The following is a 19,940-nucleotide window of genomic DNA, read 5'->3' as shown; positions in this document are numbered from 1 at the left end:
TAAGTCCCCTGATGATAAACTTCATGCCACTGCCAGGTAGAAAGGCCAAAAGAGCCTACAAATAAAAATCAACAGGAATACTTAGGAAATTCAACCTGGAGTTTCTCTCATCATAGAAGCTGGGCTTACCCTAGCCAATCTCTTCAGGATGCCAGGGCTTACCATGACCATTGTCTCAATATTGAACTCAACCCCCAAAGGCACACAAGTAGATGTGAAGCCAGAGTGATATATATATATATCCTTGGGAGTCCAGAACACATCCCAAATGAAAAACATCATGCCAAGTCATTTCCCCATACCAATATAATAGAAGGAAAGGGTTTTTTTGGTTTTGTTTCATTTTCTAACATTAATTTTAAAAGATCTTTATTAGACTGGTTTATAGCAGCCTGGAGATTAAGATGGCCAGTACCCACATACTATGCCTTAAAACATCTCTATGGAAAACAGCACAGGAAGCTACTCATATAATAATGAAATCAAGACTATTGACTGTGGCTTATTTAAGGGGGCCAGATACCCTCACCACCACATGTGGAAGCAAGAGAACAAATTAAAAGGGTCATCTTAAACTGTCCTCAGGACAGAATAGCACTACACAGTATTTGAAGGTGCCAGGAACACAGGAATGGTCACTGACTTGGTAAGAAACTTTAGGGGGCTTTCTTGGCCCCCTAAAGTTTCCACCACCCCCTAGAATCCAAATTATAAAAACAAAAACCCAAACAGAAAACTCAGAAACTACAGTTAGAATAAAAGTTTATAAGCATGTCAGAGAACTCAAAAATCAGAATGGAAAAAATTGACTTTTTTTACTTGTTTTTTTTGAGCACTTGGTGTGTACCCAGCACTTCACATGCAGCATCTCAGTTAATCTTCACAATAACTCTACTAAGTATGCAAAGGACAGATAGGTGATGTTAAATATTTGCCCAAAAGTTGTGCAAGTGTTAATAGGTGGTAGAGTCACAGTTCTAACCAAAGGAAATCTAGTCATTAGCCAAGTTCACGTGATAAAGTTATTTTAACTGAAAGTTAAGTGAAAAGGGTAAATGGAACTTAGCATCTAAAGTAGCAGAAATCTTAAGTCAGGCTTGAAGCTTAATTATAAAATGCAATTTTTATTAGAAAAGCTAGTTGATAAGAGAAAAAATACTAACTTACATACAAATCTCTTGAGCCAATAGCACCCTTATTCCCCCCACAAAATGCTACTACTGTATTCCATTTATGTAAGTAATTCAAAATGCATACCCCCAACGCATTCTCATTTCAGTCTCATAATAGTCTGAAAGAATGTCATTGTCCAAAAAGTCAGACTCCAAAGCCTAGATCCTTCACTATCACACTATTTTGCCCCCCTATAAAATTAGAAACATGTAACTTTTCTCAAACTATAAACAAAAATCAAAGATAAAAGTATTCTATTAAAACCAAGTGTGAAGGGTCATCAAGGAACATGTATAAAGGACCCATGGTCAAAGACAATGGGGTAGGGGGAGGATTGAATGTGGAGGTGGGAGTCGGTAGGGCAGGGGAGAGTAATGGAGGGAAAATGGGGACAACTGTAATTGCACAATAGTAAAAAAAGGAAAAAAGTAAAGTTTCTACAATCTAAACAAAAATCAAATCAAATCAAATCAAATCAAGTGGTAAATGCACTGAATATCGATTGCACTTTTATTCTTTATTCCTTAATGATATCACTATTGTTTTACACATATTTAAAAAAAATTTTATATTAAGTGCATATTTAGAGAAAACAAAAAAAAATAAATGGAAAAATATTTGCAACAGTAAAATAGAGTATAATATGCCTAGTATTTATTTCTAAAGATTTCATTTATTTATTTTTAGAGAGAAGGGAAGGGAGAAAGAAAGAGGGGGAGAGAAAAATCAATGTGTGTTTGCTCTCTTGCACCGCCAACTGGGGACCTGACCCACAACCCAGGCACATGCCCTGACTGGGAATCCAACCCACGACCCTTTGGTTTGCAGGCCAGCACTCAATCCCCTAAGCCAAACCAGCCAGGGCTATGCGTAGTATTTAATAAACAGCTCTTATATATCTATTGAAGACAAACATGCCAAAAGAAAACTGGGCAAAGGACCTGAACAAGCAAATAAACACTTGAGATATCATCATATTTGGCAAAGATTAAAACATTAAAATATCTAGTGTTAGTATAAATGTCGGGAAGCCAGGCCTAGCTTTTATGGCACTCTGGCCTGGATGCTCCTGAATTATTACACTCATACATTTACTTATTTTAATACTTGGCAAGTCAAAATGTTTGTCTCTTTTTTAACTGAATCTTGAAGGGCATCTTAACCCTTTTTGTATCCCCAGTACCCAACCCAGTGTCTATTCTGTAAGTAACACTTATGAATCATTAAGCAACATGTGAAACGTGGTTTCAGAGCAACCAGAAATATCTGGATCTGAGATGAAAGCAGAGCTGGCCAGACTCATAATACCACTTCCTGGGGCTTCTGCATCTTACCATCCATCCAGTTGCCAAAGGCAGAAAGCCAAGGAGTCTCTCATAATTTCTCCTTTCCCACACAAAGATTAAGAATGGCCAACATATATTATAAAAATTAAGTCTTAAAAGTTTGCAGAGAAATACCAATTTCTTATATTTTATAATTTAAATACTTCTTAAGCAAGAAGAGGTATGCTTCCCCATGAATAATAATCAGTAAAACTGTGATCCCCAGATTTCCTATTTCTACAATGCACCCTAATCTACTAGAGTTAACAGCTATAACTACCTAAAGTCCACTTTTAAAACACAGTAACAACAACAGAAACTGTGCAAAACACAATGAACCACTACATTTCTAGATGTAAGCTATATTCCTAATGTTAAAGTTTAATGTACCTCAGTGATTTGTAAATTAGAAAATACTTTTAGCATAAGTCGAATAAAAACAATGACTATAGGGGGAGAAAAAAGCTGTCCTGGTACCCTAACATGGCCCCATTACTCCTTTTGTTGATATACTGTAGATTGAAACACAAAAAATTGTTTTATAAATATATCACCAAAAACCATAAAACATACTCGAAAATGTATTTATAATTTGATCTCTTTTTAAAAGGTTATGTTTTTGGTGGGATTACTGGTGACATGTTAATCTCTCCCCCCAAAATAAAGATATAATTTTTTCCAAAGGTCACTAGACACAAAAAATTCTTCAATTTTTACCATTCGTTACTTCTACAATTAATAAAAAAATTACCCAATTATTTATCAAAGTCAAATCCAAACAAATTTAGATCTTAATGTAAACATCTCTTGGCTTCAAAAACATTCTTCAGTTTTTAGAGAGAGAAATGTAGATTTGTTGTTCCACTTATTTAAGCATTCATTGGTTGATTTCTTGTATGTGCCCTGACCAGGGATTGAACCCATAACCTTGGCGTGTTGGGATGATGCCCTAACCAACTGAGTAACCCAGCCAGGACAACATCTCTTGGCCTTTTAAGATCCATGTATAATAGCACTGGACAACTAAAATGGATCATAATATTTTAAGATATTCTGAAATTACATACAAACTCATGATGATTCTCCAAAATAAAATAAAGAACATAATTAAATAACTTCTGACTGCTAGAGTTTAAAGTGTAGAAAAAAAACTGCACTCAGGTCAATAAAGAAAGGGAAGAAACGGTCAAAAAACATTTTATAGTTACTGCACTAAAGTAAAGAAGGCTATAATACCATCTTAAATTTTCATACATAAAAAGATCTTTTTTTTCTTGATGACCTGAGTTAAAAAAAGACCTTAGTGAAGTACACAAAACTCAGTCCTCATCAAAGGAGCCACTGAAACCAGCAAGAAAAACAGGTATATTTAAACTATCATGTAATATAATGAGAATACAGTAGATATCTTCATCTAATTTTTTTTACTTTTAAATAAAGATGAAATTTACATGTAATGGAATATACTATACAGTAAATACAAAAGAGAAGGAAGGTGATTTATAACTCAATGCACTGGCCTTCCAGATATTTTAAGTGAAAAGGTCTAGCCTAAAATATGTTACCTTTTGCATTTAAAGGGGACTGGGGCAGGAGACTGTGCACATACGTGTTTTTGGTTATTTATATAAAAATTAGCTTTAGAAAAATACATGAGAAACTGCTAACACCAAGGCTCTGTCAGGAGGATTAACAAGGTAAGCTGGAGGGTAGTAAAGGGAAGCTTTCTTCATTTCGGCCTTTTGTGTATTTTGAATTTTAAGCAATGTGGACTGTATGTTACCAGAAGAAAAAAATAAAAGTACTTTACCTTGTGCCATTGTTCCTAATGACTTCCACAGTTTCTTCAACAAAATATCGATCCTTGACATATGCAAAAATATCATCACAGATTTCATGTAAGCGTGAACGATGGGTAAGGTTGGTCAAGTATAAAACTGGAATAATTAGTGGTTCTGGAAAACTCTGTAGATTCTGTCTTGCTCTTTTTTCTGACTCAAGTGCTTCCTGATAGGTCAGTCCAGGTCTACCCGTCACAGCACAACTCCACACAAGACTGTTGCACAGAATGGTTCGTTCAAAAAAGTCACTGATTAAAAAATAAAAATAAAAATCCATTACCTATCATTTCACAAATTTTACATTGAAAGCTGATAAATAACTGTGCCTCTGTTGAAAAAATTTATATAGAATCATAGAACTCAAACAACTAGTTGATTTAGTAACTGATGAACTTACACATTAATACAAATCTAAGAAAAAGTATATTTAAACGACATTGATATTTTGCAATCTAAAAGTATATTCGGCCAAAATTAAACTTTGATGTCTATCAGTCTTGAAACTGGAAGTGCAACTGAAAATAAACTCAACCTTTCCTTTTCATTCTAATTTTTTTAAAAGATTTTACTTATTTATCTTTAGAGAGGGGAAAGGAGGGAGAAAAAGAGGGAGAGAAACATCAGTGTGTGGTTGTCTCTCACACAGCCCTTACTGGCGAACTTGGCCTGCAACCTAAGCATGTGCACTGACTGGGAATCAAACTGGTGACTCCGTGATTCACAGGCTGGCACTCAGTCCACTAAGCCACACCAGCCAGGGCACATTCTAATTTTTAAGCTTCTTTGTTCCAAAGCCATCAGAACACTGGGATTAGTTCAGGAGCTTAACTGCGAATTTCATTTTTATTTATTTTTTTAATATGAATTTTAAAAGACTTTAACATAATAGTGGAAAACTGGGAAATCTAAGCATCTAACAGTGAAAAAGGTTAAGTACAGTATAGTACTTCATATGATGAAAAATTAGTCATTAAACAGAGTAAGGAGAATTATTAAATAATGTTAATAGCAAAAAACTTTTAAGTTTATATATATACGATCATATGGTCCAATTTGTGATAGAATAAAAAAAAAGAGAGAATTTAGGGAAGCATAAGCGATTTCTGGAATATGAAACAAAAATCAAGGTGACAGCTACAGAGTGGGGATTGGACTAGGCAACCATTCTACTCAATCCTTTTCTACATTACTGGAATTTTTAAACAAGGGCATTTCTTTTAAAAAATTCTATCTCGTCACTTTTAAAATGCAAGAGATCTATAATTTGGAAACATTTTTCAGGTATACTGAGTAGAAGAAACTTAAACCACTGAATAACACAATTTCATACATACTGATTATAAAAACAAAAATGTGTGTATTCATACAAATACTATATAAAGAGATGTTCCCTGTGGAGAAAGGGAAGAACTGGGAAGGAAGAAAAAGGAAAACTTGTTATACTAAATATTTGTTTGAATTTTTAAAAATATATTTTATTGTTTATGCTATTACAATTGTCCCATTTTTTCCCGTTATCCCCCTCTGCCCTGCACCCCCTTCCCTCCAGTGTTCTCCACCTTACTTAGTTCATGCTCATGGGTCACACATGTAAGTTCTTTGGTGTCTCCATTTTCTATACCACTGTTAACCTCCCCCTGTCTATTTTGTGCCTACCAATTATGCTTCTTATTCCCTGTACCTTTTTCCCCATTCTCTCCCCACTGCCTCCCCACTGATAACCCTCCATGTGATCTCCATTTCTGTGATGCTGTTCCTGTTCTAGTTGTTTGCTTTGTTTGTTTTTTAGGCTCAGCTGTTGATAGTTGTTAGTTTGTTGTCATTTTACTGTTCATAGTTTTGATCTTCTTTTTCTTAGATAAAGTTGTCCTAGAGGTTCCCAACCTCCTTTTTTTGAATTCTTATTTCTTCCTTCTGGTCCAAACCGGTTTCCTTCCCTTTACTGTTGGTTCCCTGTATATTTTTTTCTTTATTTCACTTTGCACAGCCTTCACTTCTTCCTCTATATTGCAACAATGCTCAATCATTTTTTGTGAGCATCCTGATTACCAGTGTTTTGAACTCTGCATTTGATAGGTTGGCTATGTCCTCATTGCTTAGTTCTTTTTCTGGAGTTTTGGTCTGTTCTTTCATTTGGGCCATACTTCTTTGTCTCAGCACACCTGCTATGTTGTAAGGGGCAGAGCCTTAGGTATTCTCCAGGGTGAGGCAACCCACACTGCCACTGTGTTGTGGCCCTGTATATGGAGGAGGTGTCAGAAAGGGAATGCCACTTGCTCAGCTCTCTCCTCACTTTTTGTCACTTTCCTTGCTTCCCACAAGTAGATTGTGTCCTTTTGGGTGTTGGTTCCCAGGTAGGTTGGCTTGTGTATGTTCTAGGACCCTGTGGGCCCCTCCAATGGACTCTCCTGTGAGACTGGGAGTTTCTCCCTCTACCACACCCCTGCCCACAGGTTTTTACAGCCAGAGGTTTTAAGGCTTTAGTTTCCTGCACTGGAACCCTGGGTTGCCTAGTCTGTCTCACTCCCCAGTTGTTCCTCTTGGTGTATCTGCTCATGAATGGGGGACCATCTGGTCTGCCAGCAGCTGCCTTGCCCACCTGGTCTGCCAGCCTCTGCCTTGTCACACGTCCTTTCTGTCCCGGCTGACATCTCTGCCCCCCCTACCAGTGTGGATGGATGTTTCTTTAAGTCCTTGGTTGTCGGACATCATATAGAAAATCCAGTTCAATTTTCTGGCACATGTGGTTGTTCTTGTTTTTAAATTTGTTGTTATCCTTCTTTTGTTTATGCAAGTAAGTGAAGCACATATACCCAGGCCTCCATCTTGGCAGGAATTTCTCTTTGTTTGAATTTTTTTTGGTTCACAGGATGACGCCCAACCCACTGAGCTACACCAGTCTCTTTGTTTAAATTTTTATAATGACCATGTACTTGTATTATTTTTATAATAAACATATTTTTCAAATACAAGAGGTTAGATATATGTAAAAGGGTTAACAATAGCTACCTGTAAATTGTAAGATATGTGTAGTTCACCTATCTATACTCTGATCTACTTTGCAATAATGGTATGTAATCAACATATTTTACTATTCTCTAACTTTTTCTTCTTCAGGAATCTCTTTCCTTCTCCCATCATTCTAAAAAGTATTAAAACTGCTATATGTTTAATTCCTGGTTAGTATTATCTGTTTAGGTTATCCCTGTAGTACTCTGGTCTCCAAAGATTTGGGTAATCCCATTAAGATAGTCTCATTTGTATATTTGTCTGCAGAACAAGGAAGGAAGGAAGGAAGGAAGGAAGGAAGGAAGGAAGGAAGGAAGGAAACTAATCATACTTTAATATAAATAAGATCTAAAGAGCTAGCATACAAGCCAAGTTACACAACTCTAATTCAGTACAAAGATCCTTCTGAAGTATGTACCCTTTAGTAGAGCAGATAATGGATATATGGTATTAAAACACAAAGTAAAAATGATTATCTTTACAATACAAAGGCAGATACCCTTCAGTAATTCAGAGGAAGGGTAGAGGAAAAGCAAGCAAAAAAGGTCAAGAAATACTAGAATTGTTTTAAAGGAAGCAACACTAAAGAGTTAGGGTTTTAAAGAAAACACAGAGTCAAAGAAAGAAATGCCAGAGAGAAAAAAGGAATATAATCTGGTTCTTTCTTATAAGCAACAAAATCTATGTCACATAAAAATCATATTAGCTAAGAGGGAGGCAACAGACATATCCAATAGGCGGTTATCCATGGTGCAGAATAAAATGAATAGGCAGATCTTGAAAGAGGTTTTATTTAATTGTTGTACTGTCTAAAACTGCAGTTCACTTAGATAACTTTATAGATTTTAAACTTTTTTCTATAGAAACAAACATATCTCTAAGACTTAGCTTCCCAAGCCAACACATAGCTAGCACATGACATAGTACATACACTTCTAGTAATTTAAACTACAGTATTATTTAAGAAAAATAAACCTCAAATTTAGACACCTTCCACATTAAATAGTCTCTAAAACAGTGGTAACAGAAATAGAATGCTAGCCATACATATAATTTTAAATGTTCTAGTGGCAACATTTTAAAAATTAACTTTATATTTTATTTAACCCAATATATCCCAAAACAATTTCATTTCAGTATATAATCAATATTGAATTATTTTACATTTTGGGGGTACTAAGTCTTCAAAGTCTAGTATGTATTTTATTTTTTAAAATATTTATTTATTTATCTTTAGAGGGGAAGGGAAGGAGAGAGGAAGAGAACCATCAATGCATGGTTGCTTTCTAGTGCATCCCTTGCTGGGAACTGGCCCCTGCCGGGAACTGGCCTGCAACCCAGGCATGTGCCCTGACTGGGAATCGAACCGCAATTGTCTGGTTCGCAGGCCCGCGCTCAATCCACTGAGCTACACCAGCCAGGGCCTCTAGTATGTATTTTAAACTTATTGCAGATCTACTTTTTATTTTTAGAAAGAGGGAAGGGAAGGGAGAAAGAGAGGGGCAGAAACATCAGTGTGTGGTTGCCTGTTCTTCACCCCCCACTGCGGACCTGGCCCATAAGCCAGGCAGGTGCCCTGACTGGGAATCGAACTGGGGATTCTTTGGTTCTCAGGCTGACACTTAACCCACTAAGCCACACCAGCCAGGGCATTATTCCACATCTTCATTCTGATACATTTCAAGTTCTTACTAACCTTCATGCCAAGTAATGGCTCCTGTATTGGACAGCACAGCTCTAGCCATAGCAGGTCAGTATTTGGTAGCCTGAGGTATTTGGTATATAGGTATTAGGCACCAATGAGGGGGAACAGACTTTATATACTGAGCTGCAATAAACACTATACTTGTTAACACTAACAAGGAGAGCAATGGCACAAATGCCAGAAATCTCTACCAAACTCTGTTGCCAGGAAGAAAAATTGGATAGTCAGTAACCAGTGACTTACAGCTGCCCTTCTACAGCAGGTTGCTACCACCACCTGCAAAGTGTTTGTACTGTTTGTTTCCTTTGTGTCTATCCACTCTACAAAGCTGTTGTTATATTATAGCCCTGCTGTACACAAAGATCTACCCTCAGGAGGAGAGCAGCAGGGCATACAACCACAATGGCAATTTTAATGCAAGGGGAAAAAGGGCTATTTTTCCTATTCACCACCCCATCCCAGCATGGCCCCATTTCTAATATTACATACACTCACTTTCTCCCACTTTTTAATTCTGCTCTTCACTCATTGATCATACCCATTCAAATGTGTAGGATTTTGTTAATAATACTAAACCCTAGGGCAGGGGTGTCAAGTTCATTTCACCGGGGGCTACATCAGCCTTGTGGTTGCTTTCAAAGGGCTGAAGGTAATTTTCAGACTGTATAAATGTAACTACTCCTTAACAGTTAAGTTAAGTGAGAGTTTGGTGAGGCTGGATTAAAACAAGGTGGAGGGCAAGATGCAGCCCATGGGCCTTGTGTTTGCCACCTGTGCTCTAGGGGGTAGGTTACAGTGCTTATTCAATTTCTATGTTATAAAATGAAACTTTTACTAAAAAGCACATTTTACTATCATAAGTAAAAACTGATAAATACAAAGTACTGTTTTTATGAATATGCATTTAAGCTAGTATAGATTATTAGGTGGCCAAAAAGTTTGATTTTTTTCCCATGAGATGGCTCTAGTAGCACTTAGTTGTCTCTAACTTCTTTCAAAACAATTTCGTTACTGTATTGCAACAGCTGTCATATCAGTGAGCATTTTAAAAAATTTATCAAAATTGGTGAATTTTTGTGTAGCCATTTTAATATTGAAGATGGAAGAAAATATGTAGTATTTTCAGCATATTATGCTTTATCATTTTAAGAAAGTTAAAAATACAACTGAAAGACACAAAAAAGATTTGTGCAGTGTATGGAGAAGTTCTGTGACAGATCAAACGTGTCAAAAGTGGTTTGCAAAGTTTTGTGCTAGAGATTTCTCTCTGGACAATGTGCCACGGTCAGGTACACCAGCTGAAGTTGATGGAGATCAAATGAGACATTAACTGAGAACAATCAACATTATACCACGTGGAAGATAGCTGACATACTCAAAATATCCAAATCAATAAAGTTATTGGTGAAAATGAAAAATGTGTCTTTTATTTTACAAAAAAAACTAAATGGACATTTTGGCCAACGCAATAAATAATCAGGTAAAAGTTTTGACTATTTAAAAATGTAAAGTTTAGCTTTTAAAAAACTAGGGAAATATTGCTTTCACATTTTACTTAGTGCTATCAGACAGACTTAAATAATGACAACATACAAAGCAGGCTCCAAAAAGCTACAGATGACACTAAGGTGAGGAACAGCAATAAAAAGTTTTAAATGTGGAGAACAAAATCTTAACTAGAAATCAACAAGTGAAACTTTATACTAGATTAACAAATGTCCTAGCTTAACAATAATGAATATGAAAAAGGTGAATTTCAAAAGAACTGCAAATTCACATTTTGTGCCTTTTTATAGTTTTCTCTGCTTAAAAAGTATTTTTCTGAGCATTCTCTTCCTAGAATGCCCTTTTTCCTCATCCTGCATCTTGACAGCTCCAATTCTCCTAATTTAGGGTTTTCTCAACTCCACAGTAGTTACCAACTCAATTTTCTATGCTCCCATTACACTGATTCCCATAGCACATGTGTGATTGTGTTGTAGATACACACTCATTTCTCATTGTAGGAATAAATTATCTCAGCCATCACCAAAACTCTCTGAAGTATGGTATCAAGAATAAACAAATGGCCCTGGCTGGTTTGGCTCAGTGGATTGAGTGCCCGCCTGTGAACCAAAGGGTTGCCAGCTTGATTCCCACTCATGATACATGCCTGGCTTGTGGGCCAGGTCCCCAGGAGGGGGTGCAGAATAGGCAACCACACATTGATGTTTCCCTGCTTTTGTTCTCCTCTGTCTGAAAATAAATATATTTAAAAATATTTTTAAAAAAGAATAAACAAATGTATTCTCATTGGCAGTCATTAATTTTTTTTTGTATTAGATAGGAAAAGTGCATATATAAATGGAAAGGAGAGAGGAAAGTGCCTGAATCTCAGCTTTACTACCTGTAGAGTGTGAATTTGGGTTAAGTTACACAAGCTCATTGAATCCAGCACCCCTTCTGTAAAATGAAAGTAGGATCTTTCATGAGCAGTCAGTATGAAAATTAAATAAGGTAGAATACACAGGAGAATAATCAGTACGGTAGAGGAACAACATCAGAGGAACACATAAAAGACTTGAGAATCTTTGAAGAGAAAGTCTGTCACTGGGAAGGGGGATAGGAAGAGAGATTAACTGAAGAACTCATCAGGGAACATCCAAAAATCTATGATGACCTAAGTATGAAATCCTATCAAGTGCTTTGTGGTAAACTATTCGCAAAAAAGGTTGAAGGTATGCAGGCTCCTTAGAAATACGACTTGGATACTCTTCTTACAAGATGTGGAGTCTATTTTACCACTCCTTGAATCTGGGCTGGCCTTGATAACTGGCTTTGACCAACAAAATACAGAAATGACATTGAGAGACTTTCACTCTCACCCTGCTGGAACCCTGAGACCAGCAGGTAAATAAACCCAGTTTAGCCTTTTGAGGATGAAAGACCACCTGGTGAGAAAAGCTATCCCAGTGTATTACCACCACTAATGGACAATTAGGTTGTTTTCATATCTTGGTTATTGTAAATAATACCATAATGAACAGGGGGGTGCCTATATGTTTTGTTTAAAGACTTAAATTATTTTTAGAGGGGAAGGGAGGAAGAAAGAGGAGGAGGGAAACGTTGATAAGAGACATCAATCGGTTGCCACTTACATGCACCCAGACCAGGGACTGAAGCCGCCACCCAGGCACGTGCCCTGACCAGGAATGGAACCTCTGACCTTTTGCTTCATGGGATGACTCCCAACCAACTGAGCCACAGTCGTCAGCGCAAGGGATGCATATATCTTCTCCAATTAATGTTTCTGTTTTCCTTACATAGATACCCAGAAGTGGAATTGGTAGATCCTATGGTTAATTCTATTTTTAATTTTTTTCGAGGAACCTCCACACTGTTTTCCATAGTAGTCACACCAATCGACATTCCCACCACAAGGGTTCCCTCTTCTCTACATCCTCTCCAATACTCATTATTTCTATTCTTTTTGATAACAGCTATTCTAATAGGTGTGAGGTGATAATCATTACAGTTCTGATTTGCTTTTGCCTAATGATATAAAGCATCTCTTCATGTTTGTTGGTATGTTTTCTTTGGAAAAATATCTATTTAGATCTGCCCATTTTTTAATTGTATTGTATGGTTTTTTGCTATTGAGTTGAATGAGTTTTTTCTATATTTTGGATATTAACTACTTATTAACTACTTATTTCTCCTATTCAGTAGGTTGCCTTTTGATTTTTGTTGATGATTTCCTTTGCTATGCAGAAGCTTTTTAGTTTGATGTAGTCACACTGTTTATTTTTGTTATTGATGTCAAATTTTAAAAATCATCACCAAAACTGATATCAAGGTCTGTATCACCTATGTTTTCCTCTAGGAGTCTTATGGCTTCAGTTCTTATATTCAAGTCTTTAATCCATTTTAAGTTAACTCTTCTATATATTGTAAAATAGTTGGCCAATTTCATTCTTCTGCATGTTAGTTTATGCATTTGCCTACAGTTAATGTGCTACTTTTAACAAGTCTTCTTTATTTATGAAAAGCAGGTCAGAACAGAGTTAGCAATTAGTTAAAGATCATGTAGTTCAAACAAACAAAACAAAGGAGTTTTGTAGCACTAAGGAGTTTGTGCTACAAAATCACTAAAGATCTATCCTGGTCGTAGTTCCTGTCTTAAAGAATTCAGAGTGTAGGAAAAGAGAAAATGTGAGGCAACAAATACATTGCATTACAGTGCAATAACAGCAGATGTTACACTAGATAAAATGGAGGGGGTGTTCACTGCTGCCTAGACGCACAGAGGAGGAAGTGTCAGACTATAATATTAAGTAAGATAAAGACAGAAAAGTATGTGGCTATTAAACCGTCACTAGCAACCTCTACTAACCAGAATTAAGGGTAAAAGGTACTTTGCATTGTGTTGGGAAGTGAACAAGGCTGGGCAGTACAGAAAAATCTCTTTGAGATTGATTGCACAGAAAGTTACAACCAAGAAATAAAGTAAAAAACAAAAACAAAAAACGAGCAAATAGGTGAGCAGAGGGGTCTGCAGACAAATATAAAAGAAATTCAAGATAATACATTTAAAGGATAATCTTCAAACAAATTCACATAAACGAAATGATGATTTAATGAATGAGTGAAAACAGAGGTTTCCTTCATAGTTTCTCCAGACTTGTGGCAAGGGTAAGATTATCACAACACTGCAGACAACCATATACAATACCATCCACTGCGAAAACATTTTTTGTAAAGATCGCTTTATAATTATCTGAGAAAGATAAAGTAATACAAAATTTAACACAATAACATTCTTCCAATTTTGCCAATTCAGAGTCCTAAAGATTAATACCCAAGAATACCAGTAGTTCTGCTATGTTTAAGGTAAATGATTAAATATCTTTGCTCCCAAGTGAATCAGATCTCCTGATCTGCTTGTAATTTCCCAAAACCCAAGCCCATCAACACAGATAAAATTTAAAAAGTTTTTTTAAAAAACAATGTTATAAGGCTACAAAAGACACAGTTCCTTAATCTTAATGGAAGGCAGTAGACTGGGAATACGAAAAATCTCTTCCTTTATTTCAGCATTTCAGATTTCTCCATGATTATGTAAATCATCAAGAACCAAATTATATTAAAGCTATTTAATTTAAAAAAGATAACATCCAAGTTCAGTCTCCCTGATAAAGTTGAGAAGATCCATTTAAAAAGATTGCTTATATCAAAGGAGCATTTTGAAATCTAAGCCTGTTTCATATTTTGTTGGTACTCTTAAGTACACTTTTTAAAAATAATTTGGAATTATTTCCAAAGATTTTAATTTAAATTTTAAAAAGAAATAAGGCATCATCCTTGTCAAGTTACCTAATCCAAATTCACTTAAGTAGTTACAAGTAATAAAACAAGTCTGTACAGGAGCAGAGTTAGATGTGCACTCCTATTTTAAAGTAGTGTCTGCTGAAAAACTTCTCTAGATCTAACATATTCTTGTGTAACTCCTTCCGTGGAGCTGAAGAAAAAGGCTTACTTAACAGCTCAAAGGAACTGACTTTTCTAACTTTCTTATGCATTCATTTCTCAGACAGGTGCAGTTTGGCAAAAAGCACTCCCTGGATCAAGCCCCCACTCAGAAAAGATGCGTCCCAAACACAATTTATTTGGTTGTTGTAACACTTGGTTTCTCAGTCACAAAGGATTCCTTCTGAATGGAGACGATAAAACATTTAAAAAAGAGAGAGAGAGAAATCGGGCCTTTTGAGTATCAATTCAGGTTCTCTCTTGGAGATACTGTGTTTAAAACACAGGATATCTCTGAAGCACCTCCCTGTTTGTCGCTTCAAACAGCAGGACAACAGGATCTCTTTGGATAAACCAGGCGAAGGACTGAAAGTTTAGGGGTTGAAACTACACATGCAGCAGCTCCGGATTCTTATCAAAACAATAGCGAGTGGCACATGTCAGGCAGCCCACATGCGCAAGGGGATAAAAAAGAGGCTGGCTGAGGCTGGCGTTGAACTTGTCTTAACCCCCTCCCCCCCAACTCCCATCTTGCCCCTCAGCACAGCGCGAAAGTGAAAACCCGGTGCCCCGCTCTCTACTCCTCCCCTTCCCCCGCCCAGCCCCGACTCCTTCCTCACCCTGTCTCCCGGGGAGGAGACGAAGAGCTCCCCGAGACCGCAGAGCTCCCCGACTAACCGGGAGTTAGTCACCCAGAAGAGGCGGTGACAGAGCACAAGGCTCGCGTCCCAAACTCTGAGGCCTAGCCGCACCGGACCGGAGGTGGCTGGGGGACAGTCTTGTCCCGGGCTCCAGGGCCCGTGGCCAGCCCCCTCCTTCCCGGACTCTCAACTCCGCTCCCTCCCGCTTCTACCCTAGGCAGCTCCAGTGTCAGGCTCCACAACAGTCCAAGAAAAGGACGCCCTGCCCGGCTGTTTTCTGGCCCCGGGGCGGGGATTCCCTCTCCGGGCCGGGGGACGGCGGCCCATTGCCACTGACCCGAACGGGGATCCCCTCCGCTGCCGGGCGGGGATCCCGGAACTGGCCCGGGAGTACGCGTGTGGCCGCAGCGGGGAGGGGCGAGGCGGGGAGTTTCCCCTGCCGGGCAGCCCGGTGGAAGCCGAGGCTAGAGGCGGTCCACACCGGGACCCCTGCCTCTCCGCCCCTGCCCGCTCAACCCCACGTGCTCCACTGCCTGTCGGGCCGCCCGGGGGGCCCTCGAAGTCACCGGGTCGGGGTCAGGGGCAGAGAAACGAGGGCCCACGGCTACCCGGCACTTTCAAGTCTCCCCGCCAGAAGCCTGGGCTGGAGGAAAAGGAGAGAGACAAAAGGACGCTGGGGAGAGAGTCTGCCCCACACTCCCTCGCAACCCACCCCCCTTCCCTCTCCCCTCCCCCTCCTCGCGCGCGCCGGCTCGGTCCTTACTCGTAGTGGCGGAAGATCTCGTTGGTGACTTTACAGTAGAAAACTTCCTCGTCGGGCCGCAGGTCCGCGGGCGGCTTCTGTCTCACAAACGGCTTTCGGTGTAGCAGCGGCATCTCCTGTCCGACCACGGACTCACTCTGACGTTCGGCCGCCCGCGTCCAGCCCGCTTCCCTATCAAAATTGGAGGGAAAGGAAAGCCGGTAAGGTGGAGAGCGATCGGCGGTGGCATGGGCCGGTCCACGCGTCGGGGAAACTCGAGTGTCTTTTGTGTGACCGACACTCCACAGCTGCCACCTGAGCCGAGGTCGCTCCTGTCGCTGCCCGGGTGTTGAGCAAGCTGAACCACCGCAGCCTCTGCCCTCCCCGCGCGCCCCACCTCCGCACGCCGGTTTGCGGGCTCACAATGGGGCGGGACACCCCGCGGAGGACTGGCCAGCGGCGGTGCGGGAGCGGCCGAGGCCCCCTCCCCCAGCAGTCCCCTCCCCCAGCGCCGGCTCCCCACCCGCAGCCGCCGCCAGCTCACAACGTGCTCGCGGAGCAGCCGGCAGACCTGTGCCGCAGGGCAGCTCTCCGAGGGAGGACCCCCGGCACCCCTCTGCTTTGTTCCCCGGCTCGCCAACACTTCCTTGCCGGCACTGGCTAGCTCCCGAGCGACCACACAGAGCCCCTCACCTGTGAGCACGCCGGCTGCCACTTCTCCACCTTCTCAGCTACAAGGGCAGGGAGGGGAGGTTCTGTCCTCCCAGGGGGTCGCCTCTTGCGGGCCCCGCCTCGCCACCAGCCGCCGCTTCTCCAGCTGCCACGGCCTGGCTCTGCGCGGGGGATCGCGTCCCACCGCCACTTCCCCGCCTCTCCCTCTCCGAGCTCCTGGGAAGTTTCTGATCTACTTTCGGCTCAGAAGGAGGAAGAGCTGTTGGGAGGAGCTTTTCACTTCTCGCTTCTACCTTTTTATTGGCTACTCGATGACTTTTACAGCTTGTCATAGATACAGGAAGAGACGGCGGAAAGCCTGGGAGAGCTACATTATTAATTAATGGAGCAACCCCTTGTGAAGAATCAGAAGCATCCTCCATGTTTGAGATTATCAGCCAAAAGATCTAGAGAAAGCACTCGAGTTTCATAAACACAGGGCTAACAAAGTAAAGCCTTCATCATCAAGTCTGGCACCATCGCTTGTACATGATGGGAAAACCATTACAATTAAGATTTAACTTGTATTTTAAACATGGAATGAAGAACACGGAATAAAAAGTATTTTGATCTTCAAAATTGGAATTTTCGTGTCTAAAACAATATTTTGCTTGTGTAAACGTCCATCTTGAAAAGAAAATAACTTTGTTGACAGCAGTTCTCTTTGATACTTAGGGCAGTTCAAAGATTTAGCGAAAAAGACCAAAAAAGTATACGTTAGAAAATGTCATGCTTATTGGACACCCTTCCCCCAAATATTTAAAACTAAAAAACGCACCTTTAAAGAGTAATGTCTAGTATACACTGTGAAAATGTTTTGCAAATGATCAATATTTAATTCACTCAGAATTTTAAAGATTATGAATTTAATAGTGAAATTTCCCTGAAAGCAACTTTTCCATATTTGTAATTTTCATTTATGAAGTGAGTTTTAATGCATATAACACATGACTTGCATTAAAAAGAATTTTCAAAACTACAAATAAGTCCAAATGTTTGCCAGCTTTGTTTTAAATGGTCTTTTTTGCTATTGTCCTCCACAGCTTATTTGCAGACTAACATGAAAGAATAAGTCTAGGAGACAGTAAGTTTGAAGAATAGTCATCCAACAAAGAATGTAACTAATTACTAATACTGTGAAATGATCATAGTTATAGAAACAATATGGGATCATCTTTGCATCTTCTAATTAAGTACATATGAACATTGGAGCTGAACATATAAAGAATCTATCCAAATCTCAAGAGTTACCACTTTAAAACTTCTTTCAAGAGCACATGAAGGTAGTCTCAAAAAGGGGACAAGGAGAATGAACAATTTCCAATCACTATTAAAACATTCTCACAATTCAAAATTCCAGCTTAACTATTAAGCTAAAAACATGACATTTTTTCTGAATAGATAGTATTTATATTTTTTAGATCTCACTATTTGATAAACTTAAAGTAATTTTGTTAAATTAATGATTAAAAATAATGATGTTGATTTTACTTTATTAAAAATAAATGTTTAAACAGTTGTATTATACTAACTTAAAAATTGAAATTTTATTTTACTTCATCAAACTACTATCATACTCAATTTCCCTTCTACTATACTCACATTTGAATACTATCATATCTCAATTGAGTTACATACATTTTAATGATTTGTGACATTTAATGAATGTTATATACATAGTTGTTCTTTGTTAACTCAGAATAAGTTTAGTAAATTATAATTAACACGTGGGTAGAAATGGAAGGGAGGTGGGAAGGCTGGGGGAGTTGGCTGGGATGGGAGTAAAAGACAGAAAACTACTTGAATAACAATTAAATAAAAATTTTCTGCCCTGGCTGGTGTAGCTCAGTGGATTGAGCGCGGGCCTGCGAACCAGAGGATCGCGGTTCGATTCCCAGTCAGGGCACATGCCTGGGTTGCAGGCCAGTTCCCAGCAGGGGACGCACAAAAAGGCAACCATACATTGATGTTTCTCTCCCTCTCTCCTTCCCCTCTAAAGATAAATAAATAAAATCTAAAAAAAAAATAAATTTCACTTTAAAAATTCTCTTCATGTGTACAGTAAAACAATACTATTTTCCTATTGCTTCTGCAATAATACATAAGCTACTTGGATATACATTTAAGTGTTGTGTAATAAATCATTTTAAACCAAACTGTTATAAATATAGTCTAAAGCTAACAGCCAATAAATTTTCTTTAAAAATACTGAAAAAAATTATAATTAACATGTTGAAAAGTTTAGTTTTGATGTGTTTTCAATACTTGACCAAATTGGTAGTATATCTGTGTTGCCTCAAAATAACACTTCTCTTTAAGTTATCCTACACATTTACTACTAAAATCTTATTGGATACATTATTTTTTATTTTGGTATCATGATTACTTTCTTGCTTTATTAATTACTACTTCTAGGATTTGGAGAGTGAAAAGCTCAATGCTGTGTTCAGAAAGTAAAGGACAGTTGTGAAATATGACTGTGTAATAGGATGGTGTAAGAAAATTTGAAATATTATAATGCAAACTGAAGGGTACAGTATCACAGAAAAAAATAAAATCATTTTTAGCACCTTAATTCAATGAAACATTTGTGAGGCTCCTTCATGTGCCAAGATACTGCACTAGCTCATGTGAGGAATACAATTCAAATGTAACCTGGCCTCAAAAAAGTACACTCCTCTGGATGTACTTTTACATTGTGACCCCTCTGGATGAAGATAGTGACCCATAATCAAATGTAAAATGTAAATTACGCTAGTTAGGCAGGACATGTATTAATCTAGTATCATCAAGACAGTTTAATACTTGAGAAGGTAGGTGTACTGCCTTACATGGCTAACAACAAAACAATACTATGAGCTACCTATATTTTGAAAACTTGAACTCGAATCTTTTCCTGTATTCTACTAAGAAAGGCTTTATTTAGGTCACTTGGTGAGAGAGCTGAAAGAACCCTTTAGGAACTCATTTCTCTCCTTTTGCATCTGAGGAAACTGAAGCTCAGGAACTTGACTCCTGGCCTCCTGACTCCTTGTCCAGTTTCTCTCAGGGGTGTCCACCCTGTGGTCTACCACCCACATGCAGACCAGGATGGCTATGAATGTGACCCAACACAAAATGGTAAACTTACTTAAAACCTTTTTTTTTTTGCTCATCAGTGTACATTAGTGTTTGGATATTTAACGTGTGGCCCAAGACAACTCTTCTTCCAGTGTGGCCCAGAGACACCAAAAGGTTCGACACCCCTGCTATGCTGCTTTTTCTATGGATTCAGAGATATCTATTTTC

General features: G+C 38.8%; 1 protein-coding gene across 1 annotated transcript in view; it reads right to left on the bottom strand.

Moving 5' to 3' along the window:
• BAZ1A (bromodomain adjacent to zinc finger domain 1A) overlaps nucleotides 1-16,874 on the bottom strand; it is an 84,242-nt gene extending 67,368 nt beyond the window's left edge. Inside the window, exons 1-3 of the mRNA XM_037056470.1 lie at nucleotides 16,635-16,874; nucleotides 15,963-16,133; nucleotides 4,309-4,587 (exon numbers count right to left, since the gene is read on the bottom strand). Of these exons, the coding sequence (XP_036912365.1) occupies nucleotides 4,309-4,587; nucleotides 15,963-16,075 (392 nt within the window). The 5' untranslated portion in view covers nucleotides 16,076-16,133; nucleotides 16,635-16,874. The remainder of the gene's footprint in view (nucleotides 1-4,308; nucleotides 4,588-15,962; nucleotides 16,134-16,634) is intronic.
• Nucleotides 16,875-19,940: the final 3,066 nt, after the last annotated feature.

Source organism: Sturnira hondurensis, unplaced genomic scaffold (assembly GCF_014824575.4).
Source record: "Sturnira hondurensis isolate 20B ecotype Veracruz unplaced genomic scaffold, ASM1482457v3 Scaffold0008948, whole genome shotgun sequence".
NCBI classification, from domain to species: domain Eukaryota; kingdom Metazoa; phylum Chordata; class Mammalia; order Chiroptera; family Phyllostomidae; genus Sturnira; species Sturnira hondurensis.
The sequence above is the reverse complement of the archived record's forward strand: the minus strand, read 5'-3'. Positions and strand labels throughout refer to the sequence as shown.